At 54.3% G+C, this 16,134-nt stretch overlaps 2 protein-coding genes across 2 annotated transcripts; one reads left to right on the top strand and one right to left on the bottom strand.

The window, feature by feature from the left end:
* Positions 1-976: 976 nt before the first annotated feature.
* On the top strand, positions 977-4,514 carry ELOVL3 (ELOVL fatty acid elongase 3). Its single transcript, XM_035020686.1, has 4 exons — positions 977-1,701; positions 2,676-2,807; positions 3,513-3,664; positions 3,924-4,514. The coding sequence occupies exons 1-4, from the start codon at positions 1,601-1,603 to the stop codon at positions 4,349-4,351; spliced, it is 813 nt and encodes a 270-aa protein (XP_034876577.1). The 5' UTR covers positions 977-1,600; the 3' UTR covers positions 4,352-4,514.
* Positions 4,515-5,122: 608 nt separating this feature from the next.
* On the bottom strand, positions 5,123-16,134 carry PITX3 (paired like homeodomain 3). The gene is made up of 4 exons (XM_035020701.1): positions 15,891-16,134; positions 7,146-7,275; positions 6,771-6,973; positions 5,123-6,230 (listed from the first exon to the last, which is right to left on the bottom strand). Exons 2-4 carry the CDS (start codon positions 7,261-7,263, stop codon positions 5,643-5,645), a joined length of 909 nt encoding a protein of 302 aa, XP_034876592.1. The 5' UTR covers positions 7,264-7,275; positions 15,891-16,134; the 3' UTR covers positions 5,123-5,642.

Genomic DNA, 16,134 nt, shown 5'->3' on the forward strand with positions numbered 1-16,134 from the left:
TCTGGAGCCTGTGCGGTTTACTGCACATAGACTTTTATAACCATGTCCCGATTTTAAATATCTATATTTACATCTCTCGGCCCTTGTTTTGCAAATCTCCATCTTATTTCAAACTGCCTTCAAGTCTTGTATTTCTCCCTCACTTTCATAAAGCCTAGGAGAGACATTAGGGACAGACAAGGCCTTAAAAGCTTTAAAATATTTATTTCTTTGGGGCTGGGTGCCTAGGCAAGGAAAAAATAGATTTAATTAGACAAGCACAAACTCTGGGAGAGAATAGTAAGATACTGGGGAGATGCACTGCATCTCCTCTTCTATAAACCCTAGAAGGCCTCCAGAAAACCTGAAGACAATAATCCCAGAAGCCCAGAGGGTGACCGTAATTCCTCTCCAAGGTTATTACTGGGTTTCAAGCTGGAGCAGTTCAAGAATTCAGGAAACTGTAAAGAATCCACAACAGCCTCAACTACCATCTCCCCAAACATCAACATCAACAACCTTGACAATAAAATTTTTAAAATTCAGGGCACCTGGGTGGCTCAGTTGGTTAAGCGTCTGCCTTCAACTCAGGTCATGATCTCCGGGTCCTGGGATGGAGCCCCGCATCAGGCTCCCTGCTTAGGAGGGCATCAGCTTCTCTCTCTCTCCCGCTGCTCCTCCCCACTCTCTCTCTCTCTCTCTCTCAATTTTTTTTTTTAAAGATTTTATTTATTTGACAGACACAACAAGAGAGGGAACACAAGCAGGGGGAGTTGGAGAGGGAGAAGCAGGCTTCCCCCTGAGCAGGGAGCCCGATGTGGGGCTCAATCTCAGGACCCTGGGATCATTACCCGAGCCGAAGGCAGACGCTTAACGACTGAGCCACCCAGGCGCCCCCATAAATAAAATCTTTAAAAATATATTAAAAGTAGTCTCCTTCCCACCCGCAACCACAGACCTGAAGAGGGCAGATGGGACTATGGGGGATTCGTCTGCATCCGGGGTCTGGGTTTCCCAGGGTCTCAGGGAGACGAGAAACTGACACCCGAATTTCTGAATGCAGGCATCAGAGGCTGAGGACGCCTCCACTCTCTCCTCACTGCCAGGTAGGTCAGGATTAAAGCGCACTCAGCCAAAGGCTATGGTTGGCAGTACAGGGGCTTAGCCAAGCAGGTGGGCGGGAATGGAGGTGTGGGAGAAAAGGATGGGAAAGTGGGTGTGGTGGGATCCTACCACTGGCATTTGGGTTGGGGTGTGAGAAGCACCTGGGGGAGGTACCCTGGAGGATGACCAATCAGAGGGCGGGTTGCGGCCCAGGGGCAGGACAGGGGCGTATCTTGGTCGAGATTGGATAACGGTCTGGAGCTGGGAGGGGCCGCGCGCCGCCCCGGCCCGCAGCTCTGCAATTCAGCTTCATAAACCGCAGCGGCAGCGGCGGCGGCGGTGGAAGTCGTCTGACTGTGGCGCACGTGCCGGAATCTGACGCTCCTCGCTTGCCGCGGAGTTCCTTGCCTGGGAGTTCCGCGTGCGTTTCGTCCTGCCCCAAAGTTCGCTCCATCCTCGGTGCCCCAACCTCTTGCCCAGCTTTTCAAGCTCCGGACCTCGACGTCTGCAGAACGAAATGGTCACAGCCATGAATGCCTCGGACGAAATAGAGCAGATATTGCAGCCTTACAACTTCGAGCTGTTCCAGGACATGAGGCCCCTTTTGGAGGAGTACTGGTGAGACCTGGGGAAGGCGAAGGGCCGTGCCAGGGTCCTGACCTTGATGACTGCTATGGGGGGGGGGGGGGGGGACACTGGATGCCTGCAATGATTTTCTTAAAGAGCAAAGGTATCGGGCTCCTCTGTACTGACTCCATATCCCTGTTGTCCAAGGTGCAGTTAGCGTGGCATCTCAGAGATTAGACCCGGAGGAAAGAAAGAAAGAATGAGAGAGAAAGAGAAAAAGAAAGAGACAGGGAGGAAGGGAGGGAGAAAGGAAGAAAATGGGTTGAGGAAAGTAGGAGACAGAAACCCAGGGGAAAGAGTGTAGTGAGAAATGATCTCTGAGGAAGGGGTTGACCTGAACTCCTACTCCCACCCACCTTATAGACGACTCTCCTTTGTCCTTTGTGGCCGTGTGTGCAGGCATAGTGCTGGTCCCAGGGACAGTCTGCCTTTACATTTATCACGCTATTCCCCAAATGCTCCATTGTCCCCGCTGTGGAGAAGGAGACACAGTCAGGGAGCTCTTTCAAGATTTCCCCAGGCTCTTTGATCTTGCCCTAAAGCTCCTCAGAGGTGTTTGTGGGCTGACTTTGTGCTCCAGCCAATTTACCATAACCCAACCAGGCAGAAACTATTGCCACATTCTTCTTATACCAGACCTCTGGGTTGGTTCTAGGCATGGACACAGCAGCTGTCACCCACTCAAAATTCCACTGAGAGCAATAATCACAGAAACCTTGAACACAGCCCCTGCCCTGCACTAGGTACTTTATATACCTTAACACTGTCAGGCGAGGAGTGTTATTTCTCCTTTATAATAAGGAAACTGAGGCTCAGAGAACTAAGTAGTTTTTTCCCAATGTCACACAGCTAGTAAGTGGCAGAGCTGGGACTCCAACCCAGAGCACTCACCTTGAGAGACCAGTGGGCATTCCTGTAACCAGCACCCACCCATAAGCCCATCCCCTCTGCCTTCTGCCTGCCAGGGCAACCTCATTCCTCATAGCTCTGGTCTACCTGCTACTCATCTTTGTGGGGCAGAACTACATGAAGGCACGGAAGGGCTTCAACCTGCAGGCGCCTCTAATCCTTTGGTCCTTCTCCCTTGCACTCTTCAGGTAAGACCCCCCTCCCCCCAGTCTTCACTCCCTGCCTATCCTGTAGACCCTAGACCCTCATTCTATCCCTAAAACCTTTCTGGAAACCCCAAGTGAGTCAATGCCCCAAGTTGCCATCTAACTCTTTCCCTAGCCCATTCCCTCAGCTCCAGCTCCCTCCCCAGCTTCCATCCTCCTCCCACATTACCCTGTTTACTTTCTTCCCCAGGCCCCATACAAGCAGCCTCTGCTCTCTCTCATGAGTCCTCTTGTGCTTATGGAGTCTGTGTACTTTTAACAATTTTCTCCAGCCTCTAATGCTCTCAGAATCTAACACCCTCTCCCCCCCCCAAAACAAAACAAAACACACTCTCCCAAGACCTTCCAATAACTTCTGTAGCCCCTCCTTCCCAGATTTCATTCCCCAAACTCCTTCCATCTTCCCAATCCTGTTGCCCATCCCCTCCCACGTTCCTACCCATCCCAAGAACCCTAGTCCCTAACTCAGTTTTCAGTCCCATCCTCCAGCATTCCCTGGTCCTTCCCCAGCCCTAATCTCCTCTAGATTACAGGTTGGATCCTGGCCCCAGGATCTCAGAAGCTGTGACCCATTCTGCTGGAAGGGGGAAGTGGTGGAGCTTGGGACAGTGACCTGCCAGGCCACGGGGGAAGGGTGAATTGGTGCCTGGGGATGACCTTACACCCTTTTCCTCTATCCCATTTCAGTATCCTGGGGGCACTGAGGACATGGGGCCATATGGCTACCCTGCTACTTAAGGGGGACCTAAAGCAAACTGTGTGCTTCTCCATCTTCATCAGCACTCCCATAATCAGATTCTGGTCCTGCCTCTTTGTTCTCAGCAAGATCATTGAACTTGGTGAGTGGCAAGTCTTTGTCTCTCTGGTGCCCAGTCAATGGCATCCCTCCTCAGGAACCCCCCCCCCACCTCCCCCATCACATGGAGAGGCCCTTCCCCACCCCTGGGTCCTAACACCTCTTACCCAAGCCCCTCTTTAAATTATTTGCCACAAAGGCCCTTCTCCATGCCCTGAGAATTCCCCCTATGTCCCTCTGTTCATCATGGAGGGTGGTGCCAACACTGGGTGGTATGCCAGCTATGACTCCCCATCTCCCAGGAGACACGGCCTTCATCATCCTGCGTAAGCGGCCACTCATCTTTGTGCACTGGTACCACCACAGCACAGTGCTAGTGTATGCGAGCTTTGGATACAAGAACAAGGTGCCTGCAGGCGGCTGGTTCATGACCATGAACTTTGGTGTGCATGCCATCATGTACATCTACTACACTCTGAGGGCTGCCAAAGTAAAGTCCCCCAAGTGGTTACCCATGCTCATCACCAGCCTGCAGATCCTGCAGATGTTTATGGGAACCATTGTTGGCTTCCTAACTTACATCTGGAGACAGGAACAGGGATGCCACACCACAATGGAACACTTCTTCTGGTCCCTTGTCTTGTATATGACCTATTTCATCCTCTTTGTCCATTTCTTCCACCAAACCTACATAGTGCCCAAAGTCAAAGCCAAGACCAAGAGTCAGTGAAGGGTTGGAGAAAAAGGAGCCCCAGGCTCTCTCCCTGCCAAGGCACCAAAGGGTTGAGCTTAGGTTTGGGAGAATAATTAAGATGCCTTCCCTGCATGGTTTTTCCCATGGGATCTGTGCCCCAAGGTGGCAGGAAGTTGTGTCAGCCGTGGGTGGGGTGTAATCTAGTACTTTGATGTTTCTATTTTTAATGTGAAGGCCAAGCAAGCCCTGGGATGGGGGTAGAACTGAGAAAGATTTCCAGAGCTGAATTTATATTTCTATCCAGAAATTTTCTTACTCCATTTTTAAATTAAAGATTTCAACAAGTCTTTTTTGGGGGTTTTGAGATTTGGGGGAAGAGGACTGCTGTGATGGGAGAGGGCTGCTGGCAGCGGGATGATCACTGAGTGAGAAGCCTAAGAAGGTGTGAAGGTGTGTGGAAAGATGAGAGGCACACACACACACACACACACTCAATAAAAATTCTAGGCCTGGTAGGCACTTAATAAATGTCTGTTACAGACCAGAATTTTATTGCTATTAGAGACCCAAGCCCCTCATAGGAACAGTGAGAAACAGGTGCAGAAAGGCGGTGTAACTTATCTAAGGTCATAGGCTTCCTAAGTTGCAAAATTGACACCTGCAAGCAAGCGTTCCAGACCAGAACTTCCAGTTATCCTGCATAAGACCACGAGGTGGCGCCGCAGCACCAGCTTTGGCCAACGCTAGCGAAGTAGCTAGTCCCTAAGCCACACCTACATACTCGCTCGCAGGTGCCCCCCCCCGCCCCCCGCTCCAGGAATCCCCCAGCTGCCCCATCCGGGTGTTGGGAGCTGAGAGGGGACTGAAACCCTAGAATCCCAGGCCCTCACTTCTGTCCTGTACACCCAGCTCTCCTTTAAACATGGGGTAGCCTGAGGGGAGGGGGCTCAACCGCAACTCTGAATCATCAGGCCTTTGGCAGTCCGCGCACGTTTATTTCATTTATCTTTGAAAATGGGGGAGGGGAGTCTGGAGAAGGCGGGGTGGGCCAAGGGTCACTTGGCCCCCGGGGAACTGGTCCCTGTTCCTGGCCTTAGTCCCAGGGGCGTGGACTGTGTGTAGGGTGTGTAGGGCCCAGTCCATCCCTCAGGGCCGGCAGCGGGGAGGCTCTCTCCTGAGCTGGCCGCCCACCCCTCCGCCCTCCCCGAGCTGTCCCAGCACCCCTCTCAGACCCCGGGATAGGGGCAAGCCAGTCAAGACGACCCCAGTCCGGGGAGGCTGTGAATTCTCGCCCCCGCCCTCGGGGATGGTCGACGGACCGGGCCGTTCATACGGGCCGTTCCACGGCGTACTGACACGGACTGAGATTGGCGGCCGGGGGCGGCCCGGGCACGGCGGGATAGCTGAAAGAGGCGTGCTGTTTGGCCTTGAGCCTCAGGCTGGCCAGACTCGAGTTACACGGGTCCCGATATACGTAGGGGGAGGAGGCGGCTGCAGCTGCGGCTGCAGCGGCCGAGGCGTAAGGGCAGGACACTGCCCCGGAGGACACTGCGGCCGGAGCCAGCCCGGGGGGCCCCCCGCCCAGGCCCTGCAGGGCCCCGGGCCCTGGCACGGTGCCCGGGGCGGCTGCGGCCGAGGGCACCATGGAGGCGGCGATGGAGCTGGGTGGCGAGAAGACGGGCTGCGAAGCCAGAGGCCCCACGTTGACTGAGTTGAAGGCGAACGGGAAGGTCTTGGCGGCGAGTGGCGGGCCGAGCGCCTTGGGTGGCCAATTGCCGTACGAGTAGCCGGGGTACACCTCCTCGTAGGGCGGCACCAGCCCCCCTAGTGGCGCGGCGAAGCCGCCCTTGCACAGCTCGGCTTGCTGGCTGCGCTCGCGCTTCCGCCACTTGGCGCGCCGGTTCTTGAACCACACCTGCGGGCGTTGGAGGAAGGCTGTCAGGGCCGGAGCCGGGCGGGGGGCCGACCTGGGTCCGCGCGGCTGGCGGCGGGGTCACCGAGACCGGGGTTCGGGCCAGGACCGCGCCAAGGATAAACCAAACGGAAGCGGGGCAGCCAGGGGGTGGGAGGAGCGCGCCGAGTCAGGAGGCTGAGAACAGGAGTGGGCGGCACGACTGAGTCAGGGGCTACAGGGTCGGGGCGGGGGGGCGCGTAGGATGGAGTCAAGGAGGGGTGAAGAAGAGAACGGGAGACAGTGCCGGGGGGAAAAGGAACGAGCGGCCTGGAGCGACAGGGTGGAAGGAGTCAGAGCAGAGGCCGGAGGCTGTGCGGGGCAGCCCACGGAGGCAGGGGCACGTCGGGTGTTGGGCCGAGGATAGGCAGTCGGGGGGAAGCGCAGGCTGCTGGCTCCAGGGCAGCTCGCTGAGCGGCCAGTGAGAAAAAGGCCCGGGGCCGGAGCAGGAAGGCGGGCGGGGGCGCGGGGCAGGAGAGGGTTGCGGGTTTGGGAGGGCCGTACCCGCACGCGGGCCTCGGTGAGGTTGGTCCACACCGCGATCTCTTCGCGCGTACTCATGTCGGGGTAGCGGTTCCTCTGGAAGGTCGCCTCCAGCTCCTGCAGCTGCTGGCTGGTGAAGTGGGTGCGCTGCCGCCGCTGCTTCTTCTTCAGCGAGCCGTCTTCCGGGGAGCCGCCGGGCAGCGAAGCCGAGGCCTTCTCCGAATCTGGGGGCCGAGGTGGGGGCAGGTCACAGGGCGCCCAGGCCTGCGCGGATTCCGCGGCTCAAGGACCTCCTCCACTGACCCCTCACTCCCACCCGGCCTTCCACTGCCAGATCCCACCCCCAGGAGGGACAGAACTGTTCTCTCCCCTACCCCCAGTAGGGGGTGCGCTCACCACTGTGCTCTGGGCCCTTGCAGCCGTGCTCTGGGAGTGGCGGGTGGGGAGTGCCCGCATCTGACAGCGAGAGGGCCGGGCTCCGGGCCTCCGCCTCGCTAAGCAGGCCGAACTCCATGGAGGGAGGACTCTGGAAGGGAGAGAAGACACAGGCCAGGTTGATGGGGATAAAATCTCCCGGTTATCGGGTTCCCAGTAGTGTTTCCCCTCAAGTTCACTGCCCCTTTCTCAGCTACCGACATAAAGCTATCCCTGTGTGGGGTACCCTAGGATAGAATAGGGAAACAGCAGCCTAAGGGGAGAAAGATGTGTACCCAGGGGTATTATGCACAGACATGCACACTAGACTGTGTTTTGTTCACTGCTGGGCACCTAGCTAGAACTCTGCCTGGTACCCAGTTGGTGTTCAATAGATACTTATTGAATTAGCTAAGGAAAACCACGCTATTGCGCACCGCATACTGTATACCACATCCTCAAAAACTTCAGTTCCTTCTCACATGTATGTCCGGTATCCACACAAACTCATACATGCCCCTCAGCCCCTCAGCCAATCACACCTGAACACAGTCTGTTACTCTCCGGTGGGACAGATTTGATTTTGAAGCCGACCCAGTATGTCTCGCATGAAGATAACCACTGCTATTATTTATGAATACTTACGATGTGCCTTTACCTCATTATCTCTCTCCTCACAAGAATGCATCGAAATTAAGTATGATCACCCTCATTCAGGTGAGGAAACAGACTTGAAGTAACCACTAAGGTCACAGAGCTTAGTACGTCGTGAAACCGGGATCTGAACCAGGCCTGGGAAACTCCTAAGCTAATGCTTTTTCTTCATTTGCTTTTTCCATTTGTTTTCCTTGGGGCCCTACCCAGACACCCCCTCAGGGACTGGAATTTGGGGCTAGCCTCAGGGATAGAAGTCTAGCTTGGCCTTGCTTGGGTCTGCTTCAACCAGGGCAATCCTGCTTTTGCTTGTTTTGTTTATGCTTTCTAGGGAGATAGCATTTGAAGAAAGGATTCCAGGATCAAAAACAAGTTTGAAAGTCCCTAGGCCTTCTGGCCTTGTCCGCTTCTGTGCCCGTGCAGACACACCTCACCCCCTTACCAGTTCCACCCATGCCAGCCTCCACTACCCCCCCCCCCAGCAGATGTGAGCTTCTTAAAGCCACATTCCCGCCCTTATTCCCTATCCCAGGAGATGACCCAGCTCCCTCTCCAAGTCTCCCCAGTAGGGTCCCCCTTCCTGCTGGCTCTCCCAAGCCTCCTCTGGTGGGAGGAGGAGAAAGGGGCACTAAGTGAGGCTCAAGAACTCTGGATGCCTCTTGGTCAGAGGAGAACCAAAGGAGTCTAGGTACAGAGGAACAGGGGTAAAGAGCTGGCTAGGAGGGGTCCATCTGCCTCTCCATTAACAGGGACTTAATGCAGGCTGTGCAGGGTGGCATTAATGTGGTGGATTAGCCTAGATTGAGATGTGTGTCACTTGGCTCTTCTGAATTTATAAGGAGCCTCTCTCTGGGAGGCGCAGATGGGCAGCGGCCTGTATTTGCACATGGTAATGCCCCCGTCAACCAGCTGAGAGAGGACAGCTGCCCCCCCCAACCTCTCAAGTGAGATTGGGGGTGCAACAGAGGTCAAGGCAGGAGGTTGAGAAGCAGTCCCTGTTCTTTTTGCAGGGGGTGGGGTCTAGACTTGAACCTTTTTCTAAGGTTGGAGAGGCAGGACTGAAGGGAACCGGGAAGGAGAGAAGTCAGGCTAGGGGTGGGGATGCTCAGCTCACCTCCCCTTCCAGGTCTGTGGTCAGGAGTCAGAGGCTTGGGGCTGGCCCAGCGATGCTCTGATAGAAGGGACATGCCCTTGGGTGAGACCTGTGGCAGCCCTGACTAGTAGTTCTTCCCAAATAGCTCAAAAGGCTTAGAACTGAGAGCTGGAAAAAGGGGTGCTCTCAAGTCTCCTCGTACTTTATACCCAAGATGCTCTCAAAATGCAAGCCACGCCCCTGGCTTCTCCAGAGGCCATGGGAACACCACCACTGGGAAAAAAGGGACAATTTGGTTCACCTGTAGAGAAAACTAAATCCCACCAGTGCCATTTGTCTTTCCAGTCTGCCTTGGCTCCAGATTTCCAGTATTCCAAACTCCCCTTCCCCCAGCATTCCGTACCTGTATCTCCGTTTCACCCTCAACTGCAGCGGAGGGAGGCAGGGTGGAGAGAGATAAGGGCCAGAGTAAGAGATGAGGCCGAGAAAGCAGAGTTCAGGCTGTGTATTCCCAGAGACAGACAGACACACATGCAGACACACACGAGCCCCCACTCAGACAAAATAAGCACTTGGACTTGGAGCTAGAGGCATACAAACACATACTCTCCCACACATGCGCTCCCACATTCAGGCAGACAGACCCACACCGTCACACAGTCTCCTCTCTCTGTGACAGGGACAGCTGCCTTGGCTGTTTTGGAGCTAGCCATTACTCTCCCCCCCTGCCTGGCCCCTCTGAACCTCAGCTCTCAGTCCCAGGAACTAAGGACTCTGGGGGGGAGGAGGAGGCCAAAGGGGCCAGGGGAGTGGTCTATACTCAGTGGCTGCTGGGGAGACCCTGTTTCCCTGGGTGGGGAGAAGTCTGAGGGAAGAGGATGGCTTGGGGGTAAAGGGTGGAAACTGCCCAGGCCCCTCCTAGGAAAGTAATCTGGAATAGCCAAGAAGAAAATAGGTTTGGAGACAAAAGATCTGGGTTCATGTCCTGGCTCCCCAACTTACTAGCTGTGTGTTCTTGGCAAAGTACTTTACCTCTCTGGACATATTTTTTCATCTCTAAAAGGGAGATCATACTCCCTTCCCTACCTACCTCTAGTATTGTTATAAGGTTAAAATAAAACATAATGTAAAAATGAATGGGGATAAAACTCTATCCAAGTTGCTTCCCCGCGCCCCCCTCCCCATTCATTGAACAGATGTCTATTTGGCACCATCTATGAGCTGGGCATTGAGTAAGGCACTGAGGATAGAGTGGTAAGTAAGATCTCATCCTTATCTCTGCCTTTGCTTGAGTTCACCTTCCTAGACCCTGTATCACCCAGTGAAGAATTCCTCTGGTGAATAAAGGTGAGTTCGCTGCATTTGAGAGTGGGATGCAAAGGTGTGTTGTGAATACTCGGCCCTGAACATAAAGGAGGACCCAGCCAATAAGGTAACAGCAAAATGGGCAGAGTAACCGAAGCTGAGAGCCATGGTAAAGGGAAGAAGGAAACCTTCAGGCTCTTGACCGGTGTAGTAATAGTGGAAAGAGGGGTTGAGGCCGAGAAGAGCCCTGCCTGCGAAAATGAAAAGGCAAGAACACCACAGCCAGGCAGGCAACAGAGAGATAGACAGCGGGAGCACAGGCCTCCAGCGGACTCGAGTCCGGGTGGGCTAGCCAGGCAGAGGCTGGGGGTGCCAGGCTGTTGTCTGAGCTGGAGACAGGCTGGCTGAGGATTAAGCTCCCCCAAACTGTTGGAGGTCAGGAAGCTGGGGAGTTGGGACTGAGGCCAGGGGCTTCGCCTCACTCGGTGGACAGGGACAAGCAGTAGGTCTGGAAGCTGCAGGATTGGTTGATGCTGGTAGGAAATACCAGGCAGGGGCAGAGAGAGTCAGGAGATAACAGTGGGGTGCTGAATCCAGCTCTGGGAGGGGCTGCCGGTCCCCCCTCCAGCCTTCCTGACACACCCTACTGGGGATGTATGGGCCAGGCTCCATGGTGTCAGGGTGACAATCCCCACACTGGGAAGAAGAAAGGACCTGCAGGTGTGCTTTGATTCTTTAGTAAAAGCTGGCATTACAGGAAGCCTATCATGGACTGCAGGAAGAACAAAACATTCAAGATATATTAAGGTGGAGAGCACAGGTTATCCCAGGTCAGAGAGGTCAGAGAGGGGAAGTCATGGTTTCCAAGGGACCCAAGCTCATGGCAAGAAGGCAACTGCCACGTGTGCCCACTTATGCCCTGACGCCAAAGGGGCAAATCAGGGCCTCAGCTAGAGAGCTCCCAAGTAGTTGCAATAATGATGCCTGGGCGGAAGGTGTACCCTAGACCTGAGATAGGAGAAAACCCTTGGAAGATGGAAGGGATAGAGTCGTGGCACCATGGCTCAGCTCAGCAAGTAGCAAGTTGGTGATAGAGTATAAACCAGGGCCCTTAACTAGCATGGAACCCACCTAGAAACCTGGATCTGAAAGTGAGCCGTTTAAGTTCATTAGGGATGCTGAGGACCCAACTTGTCTGGTCTGCTGAGCTGCGGTGAGCAAATGGGCGCAAATGAAAACAGCTATAGACGAAGGTCACAGACCCAAGAGGAAACCCTAAGACTCGAGTGGAGGCAGCAATGATTCTATGCAGTTAATTTATCAAGGGGTAAATTAGGGATCAGAGAAATGGGCCCCCACACCCACCCCTCCCCTTCCTCCCGTCTTTCCTTCAGCAAGTGTTAGGTGCTAGGACAGATCCCCAAGAACGGTAAGGCACAGACCCTAATTTCTAGGAGTCTACAGTCTGGGAAGGTAAACAGGATGGACAATGATGGGTTAAATAGGCCTAATTCTCACATTGTGGGGGGTCAGAGAGATGGAAGCCCATGTAAGCTGATATCAAGTTATGGGGCTCAGAGAATGTAGCACATGGCAGAGCTGGGAACTAGGGAGGCAGAGAAGGAGCAGAGGCTTCTAAATAATAGAGCAGTACTGGGAATGAGCTGGCAGGTTCCGAGGGCAACAGGCAGTCTCAGGCAGCCAGGGTCTCAGTGTGGGCAATGGGAAATCATCAGAGGAAAACAGGTCAGGCTGCAGGAGCCTCCAATGAAGGGCATGGGGTGGTGCTTCAGGTCTGATAGAGTCTAAGCTAGAGCATCTCCAGCTTTTCCATCAAAACCTCCTAAGACCAGTAAGAGAGAACATCACTCTGGGAAACTGGGAGCACAACCTCAAACAGCTGCCACCAGTTTGAAATTTCTTTGAGATCTCCAGCCTTACGTTAAAAATTGAAGCAAGTTTTGCATTCTATTCCACACTTAAGCATATTTATTTTGATATAAAAGTAAAGTTTTCTCTCCACGTCTCCAAGTGACATCTTCAAGTGACATCACCACACCAGGAAGATGGGGCACATTTCAGCTGCAGCATCATGCCCCTTCTACTCCTGACCTGCCTGCTCTCCCCATCCCCCGCTTTTGAGAAGCAGTACTCCAAGCAGTGGGAGTCGCTGGAGGCTTGTAGGCAGGGGAGAAACATAAGGGCAGCGGCTCTGGGACCTTGACTTGGCTGTGGTGAGCAGAATGGATTGGGCGGGGGAAAGGTGGGAAAGGGGGAACTTAACTGAAAAGTGTAAAGAAGGCCCTGGGGAGGACAATGGAGAAGGAGTAGAGAGAATTTTGAAAGCAGCTCTCATTCCCCCCACTGCCTACCTTCTTTCCCTTTCTGTCCCCATCACCCTCATCGTGGGTCCCTGCGCATGACCATGGGCTAGACACTCCAGATAATCCCAAAACTCAGGACCTAATGGATCTTTCAGATTAGCTGCCTTCTTCCTCCCCACTCTCTAGGATGCATCATTTGGAGCGAATGGAGAAGAAAAGATCTGGGTGGCTCTGTCCTTCTCTCATGCCTATCCCCAGCTCAGCTCTAGCCTGCCTCCCATTCCCCTCCTGGACCTGTGTCCCAGGCCCATATTCACATCCTTGAGCAGGAGGCAGGCAGAGATCAGATCAGGGTATGTGGCCTGGTGGAGGAGTTAAGCATTTGGGGAGCTCCCTAGAACTCTTCTTGGAGAGGAGCAGGGATAATGGCTGACATTGGAAGCTTGGGATAGGGTGTTCCATCTGTCACTGAGAATCTTCCTATGTCTGGATCAGGGGTGCTATCAGGCTTCTCTAAGACTTGAGACTCCATCCTTCCAAACAAAGATTCTGTGGTTACAGAGGACCTACAGTTTGGGCATAATAATAGCAATAATGTTTCTTACTTCTGTGGTGTTTCTCCATTTGCAAAGGACTTTCAAATACATGATTTCATTGAACTCTTACAACCACCTCGGGTAGCAGGAATATCCATCCTTATTTCACCTCTAAGAAGATAAATTTGTCCAAGGTGACAGAGATTGAAGAAATTCGAATCCAGTTCTCCTAAAACCAGGGTCTGAGCTCTTTCCATGCCTTGCCCCCTCTACTCCAGCAGCCATTTGTGGTTCTGACATGCACTGATCCTCCCAAGCCCTGAAGGATTCCATTTCCACTTCCTGCCTCTGCCTCCTCTCTGGAAAGCTCTGGAAGTTTGCTGCCCACTGTGTGCCAAGGAACATTTTCCTATTCATCTTGAGTTTGCATCACTCCAGTTCTACGAGGCCCCCTCATCTCCCATTTCAGGATTTGGGGAGCAAACAAATCTGCTTATCTAGGCCTTTCATTATTTGTGGATTTCCATCCTGTTTCACCTTCCAGAGGCCTAAGCTTTTAAGTTTGCTCTCTCTAGCAGCCCCTGGCTCCCCATTCTGTGGATCATTTTCTGACCCTTCTCTGGGTCCATAACATTCTCCCTAAGAGCCAGTGACCAGGCATGCACTCAGCTACATGGCTTTATGCAAGGATGAGAGAAAGTTCTGTCTTTTGTTTCCATTCATCTTTATTATAAAGCCATTACTTTTTGGCCTTTTTGGCAAATGCAGAACTTTGGGCTAAGGTCTTCAGGGAACCATCTGCAATGCCTTTGCTATTCCTTTCCTGACTCAGAGACTTTCATTTCACCCATAATTTCAGTGATTTTCAAAGGTGATGGGAGCACAAGCCCCTGAAAAGTGTATCAGAATATGGTAGGAGTAATTGGGGTGTACCTTTATATTTATCAAAAGGGGGCAAGGACAAAAAAGGTTGAGAAACAATGTCCTAGCCAGTGATAAGCAAACTTTAAAACTGAGGAATGGAGGTGAGAGTGTGGGGAATACATATTATATGTCATTCATGGGTGGACGGTAAGAGAGGTTGAGACCCACTTGTTTAGATTACTGATTGCTAAATATATCACCTTGCACTTATCCCATGAAAACTCAGTCCCTAGCTGAGTTGTTTTGCTTACTTACACAGACTGGGAAAGTTCTCTCTTCTTTGTTCCCTTTAGCTTAACTGGGCTCTGGTTAAAGAGATGGGGTCAGGGTGGGTGGTCACTATATGGATCCAAAGGAATCAGGGCCCTTTCCCAACTACAGAAAAAACAAAAGGGACAGTTGGGTAGGGCTGAGACATCCTTCCCAACCAGTCTTGGAGGGCCGTCTAGGCCCCATGTTGACCCCAGAGTCTGGATTCCATGTGTCTCCTTCCTCTCAACCATCAGGGTAGTGTTGGGATTGGTGGGGTTGAGAGAGCCAAAAGGGAAAAAAACCACAGGGTTTGCTTTGCTAAAGGGCTGCAGTTTTCTCTTTGGGCCTGGGATCCTGCCTCTTGCAGGGAAGGAGGCTTTAGCCCGCTGACAACCAGGTAGGAATTCAGGGCTATCTGGTCAGCTGTATTGGAATTAGGGGTTGACTATGAGTTTGTGAGGAAACTGAAGCTGTCAGGGAGGCTTGTGTTGGACTCCTCCTTAGCCTCCCATTGCCCTTGTGGTTCATTTTCCCCTTTCCTTGTCTTTTACTAGTTGTCCTGCCATGGGCTTTCTCTCCTCAAAGTTGGATTCTAGAAGTGCCGGGTGATGCTCAGATCTAGTCTGGGTTGGAGGGTGAATGTCCCCCAGCGCCACTGCACTCCAAGGCCAGGCCTTTATTCTCATTTGCCTGCTCCTGTCATCCCCTCACCCTCACTCTGCAGCCCCTAGGAGCAGAAACTAGTTTGCAAAGTGTGAGCCGGGATTTGAGGCGACCCACCAGAGCGAACCCCACTGAACACGCAGCTGGGCAAGGCGCGGCCGGGTACATGGACATGCCACTCGGCCAGGGACATTCTGTCCGCCCCTGCCGGACACAGCGCCTGCTCCGGAGAGACCCACCTAGCCTCCCCGGACATTCTGTCCGCTCTGAGCCCCGCGCGCCCTGCGGACATTCCGTCCAACTCCATGCGGCTCCAGGCCGAGACCCATCCGGGCCCTGACACCCCAAGCCCGACTTGCCAGCCCCGCCGCCTAGTCACTCGGGCTGCCCAGCTTTGGCCCGGCGGCCCGCACAGCGGCCATCTGACCCGGTCGCAGCCAGGCTCCCACAACACGGCTCCTATCCAAACTGCGAAGCGGCTGGGAAGAGAAGCGTGTGCGACCAGACTCACCCCGGCTCGCAGCCCCTAGAGTCTGAGCCCTGGGCGAGGGGCGTCCGGAGCCGCCAACTACCCTCACGCTGTGCGGCCGCCGCCAGCTCCCCCAGCTGGCCAGGGCTTCGGCAACCCCTTTAGCTCCCTGGCTGCCTGCCCCGCGCCCCCGAATTCCAGGGCGCTTTCTGGTAATGATTTTCCGACTCTACTCCCTGCTTCGCGGAGCTCCTGTCCTGGCTTCATGTCTCCGGCTTCCTTCTGGATCCCTTGAGTCTCCCTCTTCTCTGTCCCCCGAGTCCCGACGCTGAGTTTTCCTTTTCCTAAGTGCTGGCCCCGGGTCTGCAGTACGCCCTCCCAGTCTAGACCCGTTCCCCAGGCACCGTTCCCCAGTTCAGCCACCCAGGTCCTGTTTTAGGGATCCCGAAGTTCGGTCGTGGCCCCTCGGCCCCATGAGCCCCTGTCCCCGCATAGTCAAGCACTCACAGTGAGTCCCGCAGCAGGCAGACTCCCGGCAGCGGCGGCGGCGGCGGCAGTCTGGAGGGCAAGCAGGGGCCAGGGGCCGGGCACCCGGCCGCGGTGGGGGCCGCCCCCCTGCGCCCGGGCCGCCGCTCCGCTCCGGCGCTCTCCGACTCGCAGAGGGAGAGAGTGAGCCTCGCGGCGGACTGCCACCCCCCGCCGGAGCCCATTCACTTTATGGCAGCCCAGGGCGCCCCCAGCCCGCCGCGGC

This window comes from Mirounga leonina, unplaced genomic scaffold (genome assembly GCF_011800145.1).
Source record: "Mirounga leonina isolate KUSES-001 unplaced genomic scaffold, KU_Mleo_1.0 Mir_114, whole genome shotgun sequence".
Classification (NCBI taxonomy): Eukaryota; Metazoa; Chordata; class Mammalia; order Carnivora; family Phocidae; genus Mirounga; species Mirounga leonina.